This window comes from Zerene cesonia, chromosome 17 (genome assembly GCF_012273895.1).
Source record: "Zerene cesonia ecotype Mississippi chromosome 17, Zerene_cesonia_1.1, whole genome shotgun sequence".
NCBI classification, from domain to species: domain Eukaryota; kingdom Metazoa; phylum Arthropoda; class Insecta; order Lepidoptera; family Pieridae; genus Zerene; species Zerene cesonia.
The window spans coordinates 8,594,471-8,606,825 of NC_052118.1; the positions used below are offsets into that span (position 1 = coordinate 8,594,471).

Consider the following 12,355-nt stretch of genomic DNA (forward strand, 5'->3'; position numbering starts at 1 on the left):
TACTTAAAAACGAAATGTGCATAATAAAGTCTAATGTTTGTGATTATAATAAAGTTTGAATAAAGCATGTTGCCAGTAGTGTGTTGTGTTGTGTTTTGATATTGTTTTAAAAGTTGATATGTTTTTGGCTATTAATTTTGTAGGTGAATACAATAATGAACATAAATATGTATGGACAAGAGCGAGTGCCATCTTGTTTTCATAGAAAAATATGTTTAGATGCATTAAAATAAATATATTAAATATTTGTTTAAGGTGTCTGTGTGTATTTTTTACATTATTTGTTACAATAGTGTGCCACTCTATAAATTTTTTAAAGACAATGAAATTATGTTTAAATTTAATTTTTAGTTTTATAGCATTGAAATGCTTTATAAATGAGAAATTTTGAAAGAATAGAAAAAATTTTGATCACGAGGCAGGATTCGAACCTGCGTATCTTGCCTAACCGTAGCAATTTTTTCTAATTTAAATTTAAATTTTTTCTATTCTTTCAAAATTTCTCATTTATGTTTAAATCTTTAAAGTTCGCCGTAGCGCTCTATTCTCTGTTATATTTATTATTTTGGCTTAATTAGTCTAAAAGTGCGTTAAGTTATGAAATGGTTGAGGTTTGTAATTTAAGTGTGAAGTAAGCTTTGACATATTGGGCGCTATTTTTTCCGTCATAATGCTTTAATTTATTTGTAACTTTCCATTTCACCTTTTATAATTATAAAAATACAAAAAAAAAAAACAAATTTACATAAATGTTGCCTAAATACCGCTTTTTGTTGTATGTTAAAATGGTATGAACGATATGCTATTGAGATGTTAACAAATAAATTAAATATATGTAATGTTTATTTTAACATTGTCACAAAAATATAGTGTCTTTTTAACAATGTGTTTTATTTTCTACGTCACATCATTACAACCAAACTACTGGACCATTCAATTTGCTAATAATGGTTATCTTTTAAACGGGGTTCAATTCTATTTATGTACCATGTTATATGAATATTGGTATCGAACTATAACTTGTATATGAAATGGCTCCGGCTGCGATTAATAAAATAAAATAAGTTTATTTGAACCAAAAAAGAAATACACTGCAGACATTAAAAAGTGAAGTCCGTGTATGGGGCAGATGATGTACATCCGTTTCACTGATCGATTTTCTTTTGGGACAAGTAGGTGATCAGCCTTCTGTGTCCTGCCAGACCGAGACATTTCCTTTTTTTTTGCGTCCCCACCGGGAACCGAACCCAGGACCCCTCGGCTCCACGCTCACGCGTCAACCACTGTACCAAGGAGGCGGTCGCACACATTAAGTTACATGAATTATGTAGGTACATTAGAGGTTTATAGCTCCTTTTTTTAAAGAAAGATCTCTGTGCTGGGTTAACACCTGTGTTACAGGGATTAATGAGCTGAAGGTGGGAAAAGTTTAGAGATATTTAATTTATCTGTGCATTTTCCACAACACTATCTACTGATATAATAATTGGCAAAAAAAACATCGTCATAACGATGATGGACGAACCAACCATATCTTATGAACTTAAACTTCGACATTATAATGCGTGGTTGCAAACTTGCCTTATAAGTACTTCGTAACAATTCGTCTATCTATGCCCATCGATGATGCATCGATATTTACCGAAATAGCTTTGCCTTCGCTTCGTATATGTACTGCTTCATTACCTGTAAAATACTCTTCATATTATTCAATTAACTTTTCATGTTCTTAATGCTCACATCAACCAGAATTGATTTTAGGCAAACTAGTGTGTTTCCCATTATAGCAGTAACAATCGATAGGTATACAATGACTTGCTTTCATAATTTTGCTATTTTTATATACTGCACAAAATAAATTGCTATCTCTTTGGTTTTTCATCAAAATTCTATGAAATAAAATTGACTCTGCTTCTTGTATTATTAATATAATGCAGCCTGTAACTTATTGAAAGAAATACAGCAGTCTAGATTGGTGGAATTTGCAAATTGATTTAATATAATTTACTAACCATCGTTTGCAAACAAACATCAATTTCTGCTGATAGATTACACTTATGCTCATAAAAAAATAATTCAATGGTTACCCTACCCTTTCCTAATAAGTTAAACTTTATTTTAAATATTTTTAGTTTTCTATAGCAACATCAGTACAGAATGAGTAGCATATGGTAAGAAATGAAACTAAAATAGTTTACCATACAGATTTATTTTATCTTTTTTTTATGTCATAGTCGGCAATGGGTCGCCTGTCGGCAATGTGTAAGCGCTACCACCGCCCATGAAAATTTGGCGAGGCGTTAGGTCAATTGCAGACCTTACGCCTGTTCAAATGGATTGCCGACTTTAAATTGGGAAGGGCTTAAGAAAGGATTGATGAGAGGAATAAATAAAAAGACTGAGAAGGGTAAGGAAAAGGAAATAGGCCTCCGGCTCCCTCACTCACCATACGAAACACATTAGCATGTTATTTCACGCCGGTTTTCTGTGGAGGTGTGGTACTTGACTTCCACAATAATAAAATTTTATTTTATCTCCAACGATGTAAATAACTATAAGGAGATATTCGAATCTAATCGTTTATAGGAAAAACTATATATACTAGTTATATATTTAGAGCAGTGTGGCTCATTGGTTCATACCTTGAGCCACAATCAAAGTCCTTGTGGAACTTCGATCAGGAACAAATGCGCAAGAAAAATATTGAATTTTCAGTTTATCTGTACATCATCCACATCACCACTGCTTCAAAAGGTGAAGGACAATATCGTTAGGAAACAAGAATCAAAGGTTCTACGACAAGCGACATCTTCCAATCCGCACTTGGCCAGCGTGATGGGATTCCCCTGAACCTTCATTTAGGTCCGACTACAGTGGGAAGAAATATGGGCTGAGGATGAGTTTCAAATATTGCAATTTTCTTTGTATTTCAACCAGTCGCAGTTACTATTACATCATCTTAGATTCGAATGTCTTGGTGCTAAATTCCCGCTGTAGACTTCTTTCAAAGTTTATAGCATCAAGTAAAAGCTATTGTTTCAATTCATTAGACTCTCAGTACCAACATTTATTGTATATGTAATCGTGGTTAATAAGGAACTTGTCGCTGATTTATCGTAATTGAAACTTGATTTAATGTTTCGCTGTTTCATTAATATTATAAATTCTCATTACAATAGACGAGGGTTAAAACTAAAACAACCATGTATAATATCACATAATTATATTATAAAATGATTTAATTACAATAAACAGAATAAGTATCATAATGTACCTACAGTACGAACAACTTATAATTACGTAAAAGCGGACAGGATGTACTCATTTCATATTTACATTTTGTACATTGAGCGCTCGATTCGTTCATCGTAATACTAACACGTCCTTCGCGACGATATCAATAAATAAGGGGAGGGGTCTCTCTGCGGGGGCGGGGGCGGGGGCTAGGCTATATGGTACAGGGCCCCGCCGGCGCTATGTACACTACAACTGCTCCACGAACTTGGTGAGCTGGTCCTGCGGCGTCATCGGCGGCAGCTGGTCGTCGGGCGGGTGCGGCGCGGGCGGCGCGGGCGACTGCCGCAGCAGCAGCAGCTCGGACGGCGTCGGCGGCCGCGGCGACGGCGTGGCGGGCGGCGAGCGCTGCACCGCGCCCGGGAAGTAGCGCGCCGCCAGCCGCGGCGCCGCCGAGCTCGCGTACGCGCCGCGCATGCCCATCACGCCGCCCATGCCGCCCACCGCGCCCACGCCGCCCACTCCGCCCACGCCGCCCACGCCGCCCACGCCGCCCACGCCGCCGCCCACCGGCCCCTGCGGCTTGAACCACGCGTTGCCGCCGCCCGCCATGCCGCCGAGGCCCACGTTCGACACGCCGCCTACGCCGCCGACGCCTCCGACGCCGCCGACGTTCGACACTCCGCCGACCTGCAACATTATTATTTTTTTATCATCAAATCACTTGAAATGTAATACATCCATAAATTAACATAATTTAGCTTATCAATAATTGTTTAAAGGGAAATTTATTGATATCGTGTCACAGCTAGATCAAATTTAAATAGGACCACATGGCAAGTGCAACCGAATAGTTATGTTGTTACTAAAATAGCAGACTTGGTCCCATGTTCTGTTTTTAATTTATTTGTTTTACTAATGTCACTTAAGTTACATTACAATCACGAATGTAAATATATTGCCAAGCATGCTCACCTGGCCTTGTTGTGGTATCATCTGGTGCATCTGCTGCAACCGCTGCTGCTGCGGCTGCATCATATGCTGCAACTGTTGCGGCTGCTGCACGCCGCCCAGCGCCACGTGCCCGCCCACGCCGCCCACTGAGCTCACGGAGCTGACGCCTCCGCTCGCTTGCTGCTGGTTCTGGGCGTTCTGTTCAACAAACATAAATTTAATGTAATTATAAAAAACAAATGGTTCTGATAGAATTTTTGAATTATCTTTTTTTGGTTTCATTAAGAATAGACACAATGCTACACAAAAGCGAACTTTCAAATTACTGTCCTCTAATATCTTACTTAATTTCTAAACAAGAATCAAACAATCCTATCGGCATCACTTTAAGGTGTATTTACAAAAGCAATACATTTTACAGTCTAAGTTATGAATAAAGCTCGTCAATATAAGCCAAAATAAACTTGACCTTATATGGATGAGTTTAAATCGGATTTTATTTCTTACTAATATTGTATCTACTTGCTATTTATGGCCTTGCTACAATTTTTGACATTCAATGATTAATTTATTTCAATCAAAGACTATATTATGCATTATAGCTATTTGAGGCAACATCCCAAGGTATGTCAATCTATTTATTTACCTGCGCGCGCTGTTTGATGAAGGCGGCCATGAGCGGCGGGTTGGACTTGAGTATCTGCAGGATCTCGTGCTGCTGGTTGGGGCTGGTGGGCGAGCGCAGCGTGGCCATCAGCTGCTGCAGCGCCTTCTGCTGCATGTGCTGCGGCTGCGACGCCGCCGCCGGCGCGCCCGCGCGCTGCTGCTGCAACCGCATTAGATGTCAGTATGCAAGTACATTACATACCGCGCCTTACTCATTTCAAGTATGGAAACTTTTTTTACTTATTACTCTAATTAACTATTCAAGCTCTCTGGTATTTTAATTGGTGTAACTGACAGGACTTTCTCATATTAAATACATTTCTGGTAATTCGTGACGTCTAGATCGCCTCCATAGTACAGTGTTTAACGTGTGAGCGAAGAACCGAGTGGTCCTGGGTTCGAATCACGGTGGGGACGCATAAAAAAAATATGTCTCGGTCTCGCAGGAGACAGAATGAAAGAGACAGAACTGATCAGCTACTTGTCCATATTAAGAAAATCGTTCAGTGAAACAAACGAATATCTGCCCCATACCCCACTAGGGGACACGGGACATCACTTTCGTAATCCGTTCATATGTATATTGCGTGCAAATAGAATCTTGATACTTGTATCATCATATCATATATATCTTGATATACATTATATTATCAAGTCATGTTTTAATGAAGTATAATCATAGTTAAGCAGTATACTCATAAAGTTTGAAACATTTGATGTAAATGAAAACGTTTGAAGCAGACGTACCTGCGGCGGGTGCGGGTGCGGCGGGTGCTGCACGTGCGGCGCGTGGTGCGGCGCGTGCGGCAGGCGCGCGTGGTGCGGCGCGTGGTGCAGCGGCGGCGGGCCGCGGTAGCGCGCGGCCCAGTCGGCGCGCGCGCCGCCCGGCGGGCCCATCGCGCCCTGCTTGCCGTACGACGGCGCCTGCTGCCGCGCCGCCTCCTCTTGCACCTGAATCCGTTTGCACTTATTGTACACTAAAACATTTTCTAAAGCACGACTAGCCCGTTCATACATTCAACAATACTGCTGCTGTAGTGTTTTATTAGCTTTCTTTTTTTAAATTATTTATTAAAGCCAAATAACTGATTTAGTAATATGAAAAATTCTTTATTCAATCTTTCAACTCAGAAGATATATAATTTTTGTATCTGAATAATTGATTAATATAGATAGATTAACATAGAGAACTTTGAGATTTAACTATGTAATTATCTAAATGACTGGCTGTATCTGCATGTGAGCAATATCAATATAACATTTAGCACTAAAAGCACAGTAGAAGTACAGGAAAATATATTCACCTGCTGCAGCGCCTTCTGCACGTTGTGCGGCAGCGCGTGCGCGGCGGGCTTGGCGGGCGGCGGCGAGGCGAGCGGCGGCGCGGGCGGCGGCGAGCTGGGCCCGGCTGCGCCGCCGCGCGTGTTCATAGCCGCCATGCGCCGCCGCAGGAGCTGCTGCTGCTGCACGCGCTGCTGCACCTGCTGCTGCTTCAGCTTCTGCTTGATGCTGCTGCAGAACGGCACCGAGCACTTGCTCTCCTGGCAGTGTTTCGCGTGGTAGCAGCACAGCGCAATCAGCTGCTTGCAGATGGGACAATCGCCCTTCGTCTTCCGCTTGCAGATCTTCGTGTGCGTCACGACGCGCTTCATCTTCTGGCAGGACGGCAGCCGGCAGTTCGCGTCGCGGCACTGGCACGCGTGCACCAGCGACTGGATGCACCGCTGGATGGACAGCTTGCGCGCCTCCTGTGGGTTGGCCTGCTTCATGTCGCCCGGCGACGAGCCGACGTCGAGATCTAAGCCGAGCTTCTCCATCTTGTGCGGGTGGCCCTCCTTGTCGTAGCAGGGCACGCACAGGTCGAAGTCGTCGCACACGGTGCAGTGGTATCTGGTCTCCACGTGCGACTTGCAGCTGTTGCACGTGTACACGAACTTGTCTTGTCCTTGGTTGTGCAGTTCGTACAACATGCAGAGCGTCGAGAAGAATGCTCGCCTCGTCGACGAGAATTCGTAGTGTCGGTCGCGCGCCATAGTGAGGAAGGCGTCGCGACCGTCCATCAGATCACAGTTTATTAACGGGTCGGGGTCTTGAATTGGCTGTAAAGAAAAACAAAAATTTGTTAATAAACCCTACATAATCACGGCTCTATATATGCAAGCTTGCAATTTATATCCTAATTTGATTGTTTGCTTTTTATTCAAAAAACATAACTTTTACAATACTTAAGTAACTAAACAAATAGAAAAATAAAATGATATAATGTATCAAATTCTTCTAAGCTCAGGAGTTTGATGATTAACATTTTTATAGAATTAATGCACTAAATTTACTCCATATCAATATCAAAAATTTAATCCTTGTTGTACTAAACTCAAAAACAATGATTTCTTTTTCTTTACCGAATATTCGCTTAAAGTTCGTATTCGTTTGAAAGTCACATTCAGCCTATCTACAACTCTCTCCACGACTAAGTCACTTATTTATGTATTGCTGTATGCTTATTTTTATGCCAATAAAAAAACTTATATTTGCAGCAATACTAATGGCTGTCAAGTATCAATCTAATTAAGGACAATAAATTAAAAATATGTTAATGTAGTTATTTTACTTACCCTTTTTTATAGTTGTTGATTAATATATCATTTTAAGTATGAAAAAAAATATATACTTACAGCTAAACTAGCGGCAGACTGCGCGGAGTGCAACCGAATCACAAAGAACACCTCCTTGTGCTTCTCCATGGTGGCAAAGATCTTGGCGCTCAAGTCGCTGCCCTGCTGCTGGTCACTCTGCTTTTTACTGTTCTTCCTTTGAGCTGCTTTCGATTTGTTCGACTTCTTTGCTTTCTTCTGCCCCTTCTTCTTGCCGTCCGGGCCTTGTTCGCTTTCTTCTGATGACTGAAATACCTAAAATAATGTTAGATTTCCGCACAATATTCAACTGTACTGTGATTATGGGTTGATAATTTAATGTTCTATAAAATTAAGCAACTGTATCAAAAACTAAATTTTACTAGCCAGAATATAGGAAAATAAGTATCCATAAATGCAATCTTATTTGTGGGTGGTTATAGATATGATATGATAATATAAAATGTGGGATACTGACCACTGCTTCGGCGGCTTCAGCCTGCTTTCTCTTCTCCTCCTCTTCTTGATCTAACTCCTTTATAGACTCTTCTAAAACATTCGGCCAAAAGTCACCCTCAAAGTACGGCAACTCCGCCGCCGACGAGATATTGTCCTCCATGGCTTGCTTTAGAATATCTTTATAATCTAATATTATCCTTTCTATAATTCCTTTATCTAACATTTTCTTATACCACTCCTGCAATCGCTTCGGTTTGGGTATTTTTTGGTCAGGCGGATGGCAGTGAAAGATATAATCGTCGCCTTCTGAAGGCGGACAGGCCCAGATGTGGGCCATAGTGTAGCCTAATTGTTTGGCGTAGTCCAAATAACCTAATAGTATTTCGTGATACACGGCAGTACGGTACTGCTTGGGTTGGAAGAAATGTACAGAATCTAGATATGCTATATATACACGCCTCGTATTCGGCGACGGACTTTCGCTCCCGTATTCCTGAAACAAATTTGGATTCGTGAACATTTGTATGAAATTTTAGTGAAATAAAATTTAATTATATCGACAAAAATTAACGATTCAATTTAAGAATAGGTTTTTACCTGCATACTTAATATAATAAATAACAAGTTATATTCACCTGCACGTGCATTCCGAAAAAACATACATCACTACCATCTACTTCTTCAAATGCAAATAACGCTTTCGCTCTATAGGGGAATTCTGACGCTAACTCCCCGGATTCTACAAATCGCGATCTCATTCCTGGCTTCACTTCAACAACCTAAAATAGGAAAAACATATGTAATAAAAATTTTATGTTTTGCGATGCAATTATTACTAATTTACGATATTATTTTAAATATAAGCATAATACATAAATGAAAATACAAATCATGCCACATGGTATACGAATTGTTGTCCTTATAATTCTATACACTCTCTGTGTATAGAATTATAAGCTATTATAAGCACATTTTATAATTACTATAAGGTAGTACGTACCTTGTCCGACGACGCGACCACCCTGATATGCACTTCGCCAGCACCAGCCTCTTTTTTCTTAAGATAATTATTCACTCTAGTCTCAATAAATATGCCAAGTTTCGATGTCGGCAGTTTCTTAGCGCTGAATTTGTTATCTTTCCGTTTGGCCCCCTTCTTCTTCAAACAATTATCACAGCAGAAGCCTTGAGGCCAAATCGAGTCGTGGTGCAGCACGCATATCTGATGCTGCTTCCTCCCGCAGTCCGTACACACTACGAACGGTTCTTGTTCCAAATGGTCATTCTTCATCTCCTTGAATTGATCTTTTTTGATCGCGCTGAAAAGTAATGTAAGTTTTTTAAACTGTCAGGGGTGTAAAAAAAAGGATTTCTCTTCATTTTATAATTTGTTATTGCAATTGGAATTATGCACATATTTAATTTTAGTGAGAGTAACATGAATTATTGTTATAATAAAATGCAATATGATTTAAAAGTCTAAACGCAGTAATTTATTCAATTTATAAATTAAAATGAACTCGATTGAAAGTAAGATTAACTCCTGATCGGATTCCTCAATAATTTCAAACAATTAACACCATACAACAAAAATAATAAAAGTGTCGGTATATACTCACGTCTGCGGCTGCAGCGGGTCGTCGCCGAGCGTGACGGTGTCGCCCTGGATGTCGTTGAAGCATTTCTGGCAGAAGGTGTATCTATCGGACACAACCCCATATGCTTTAAGACTGTTTGCGCAATCCCAGTGAGCCGTGAGGTGAGATGTGAAGCGTGACGGGAGCGTGCGGGGCGTGGACGGGCCAAAACAAATTAGTAAGCGATAAGAACATAAAGGGGATTAGTTCCGTGACGCTTTGGCTCGGGACCTGCAGTAATACGAGTGTACTCCCAACCGATACACACACTTTTGTACTACATTGCTACAGGTCCATTGTTATATACAAGCCAAAGTAGTAGTAGAGGACATAGTGACAAATTAGAAATGGTAGATTGTATGAGCTGATATCCAATATGAATGTCTTTTTACGAGACACTTATACTGGATATGCTGACTTTGCCATGGGAAGCAACAGGAAGCCATGTAACATAGCTACAGGACATAGACAACACTCAATATGCATTCTTCATTACACATTTATGGTTATTAGGCACACAAAATTTTGTAATGACTTTGTATTGTTAAAAATTGTATGGTTATTTATTTATTTTATGAAGAATACATTTTTTCCCAATGATAGACAGTTTCTTAGTTTAGTACATATAAACATTTCAAACAGATATCATACAAGCTTTATGAATGCACAAAAATGCCCATTTAGATTAATGATGACCCTACATTACTAATAACTGTTTTCATAGACCAAAATTTACAAAAATCTTCAAACACCTGTGTGTGTAAGTTCATGTTCTGGGGGTCATTTTTTTATTAAAATATCCTAAAATATATAACGACTTTATGCCGAAAACAAATCATTTGCCTATTAAATCATTACATTTAAAAACATATATCCATCAATTAATTTAATACATACATTTACATAATATTATCGCTTATTAATTTATATACTATTATCGAGGATAAAGGTAACTATTCAATCGCGTATCGTGTTCATCACCATAGTGCATGTTAAAGTTTCTCATTAAATTAGGCTTCATTTCACTCGACTAGACGGTGCGCTCGATTTACCCCGTGTCGAGTTACGGCATAATGTCGCATTGTCTTTCGACAGCACTGAGTGTGGGTGCTCGCCGATGTCTCAATGCTCGTGTAAACATAAAACCGGGTACGCTAATTGGAGCCCTAGCTTGTTTGACATAAGGTTACAAATATGTACTTCCGTGACGAGAGAGTTATGATTCTTTTTTTTTTTCGTCAACAATTATTGATCAGAGATAGGTTAAATAATAAATCTGTTATCACTGTAACTATATTAAATGGTTTGTAATTGTAAAGAAATTAGAAATTAAATGAGAATTGTGATATGATAGTATAGTTAGATTATAAAGTATAAAATAATTTTAACCTCAGAACATGAGCACCACCGTTTAGTTTGTTATGGTCTATATGAAAACATATATTATATCAGATTGATTTTCGTCTAGTATGAAGGCACAAATGAGTCTTACATTCTATTAAGATATTTAAAATTTTGAATTTGTTTACTTAATCATTGGAATACAATAGTATATGTCGCCGTAAGATTATAATGTAACTCGCGAGATTACAAACTGCCAAAAAAATTTCATCCGGTTGTTTACAAGTGAACGCATTATTTTTCGTTATACTATAATGCGAATACTTCGCAGTTATGTATAATGCCGAGAAATTACTTTTCCAATCGTCCGTCAGGTGCAGGTTGAGAGTTGAAATGATTTAATGGTTTCACATAGATAGAGAAGAATTAGAATTTACCAAAAAATAATTGTAAGCAGTATGTTAGAGATCAAAATTTTTCGATGGACATTTAATATCGCGGGATAAATTCTCGCGAGTTTGTAACGTACCGATTTTTACAGATTTACGGCGACATATATTATTATAAAAAATAAAATATATTGTCCATTATCCATATTTAAGAGTACAATGTAGTGAATATCTCCAATTAATTATCTTCCACAATGTTATGCCCAGCTTCCACAAATTAACACTGCTTTCTTAAGACATTCTGAGCAGTAACCGAATATTTCACTTTATACTAAAAAGCAATTTTTAACAACTGTACTAGAAACAAAAAAAATAGTTTCTCCAATTACTTATCAAGTTATTACATTATTACTATTTTTTGTTGATACTCTAACAGCGTCTTTTCGACAAAAATAGATAATAAGAACTCGTACAGAAACTGGCCATAAAACTGCGTAAATACATCCCAATATACAAAAAGCAGACGTGTGCGCACACGCACCTGTTCTGATAGCTGAAGTACTTCGCGTCCCTGGGGATGGTGCAGAGCTGCTTGCCGTAGCAGCAGAGCACCTGCGGGTTAAACGTGTACTTGCGGCCGCAGCAGTAGCCCAGCGACTGCATCACCGGGTCTATCTCCAGCTCGAACACCTCCGACAGCTGCGGGGAGGTGGGGGGTTAGATGGCTTGTTACTGAGGAAATCTGTGTGCCGTTTCTGTTATACGTTTAACAAGAGTATTATGATATAAAATGTTTTTTTTTCAATATAATTAAAAGAGGAATATTTTAGAAATATAAGACAGATATATTGGAAATGTAAAGCAAAGTTTTCAAAATTTTATTTGGATCTTGACTGTAATCTTAATTGTTATTCGAATTTTTTTAAGCTTTTATTTTTTCATAACTATGAGCACTTGAAAGTTTTTTAAAATATTAAATAAAATCTTTAGCAATACTTTTTAATACAGTACCAAAGTGCTATATAAAAGTAATGACAAATAC

The 12,355-nt window shown here is 38.9% G+C and overlaps 1 protein-coding gene across 1 annotated transcript in view; it reads right to left on the minus strand.

Annotated features, from left to right (window-relative positions):
* Positions 1-3,206: 3,206 nt before the first annotated feature.
* The window catches only part of LOC119833395 (CREB-binding protein), a 20,067-nt gene continuing 10,918 nt past the window's right edge, over positions 3,207-12,355 (minus strand). The window contains exons 13-23 of the mRNA XM_038357384.1: positions 11,855-12,012; positions 9,566-9,646; positions 8,947-9,265; positions 8,582-8,725; positions 7,966-8,439; positions 7,530-7,763; positions 6,159-6,953; positions 5,602-5,820; positions 4,835-5,014; positions 4,210-4,386; positions 3,207-3,924 (exon numbers count right to left, since the gene is read on the minus strand). Coding sequence (XP_038213312.1) covers positions 3,484-3,924; positions 4,210-4,386; positions 4,835-5,014; positions 5,602-5,820; positions 6,159-6,953; positions 7,530-7,763; positions 7,966-8,439; positions 8,582-8,725; positions 8,947-9,265; positions 9,566-9,646; positions 11,855-12,012 — 3,222 coding nt within the window. The 3' untranslated portion in view covers positions 3,207-3,483. The remainder of the gene's footprint in view (positions 3,925-4,209; positions 4,387-4,834; positions 5,015-5,601; positions 5,821-6,158; positions 6,954-7,529; positions 7,764-7,965; positions 8,440-8,581; positions 8,726-8,946; positions 9,266-9,565; positions 9,647-11,854; positions 12,013-12,355) is intronic.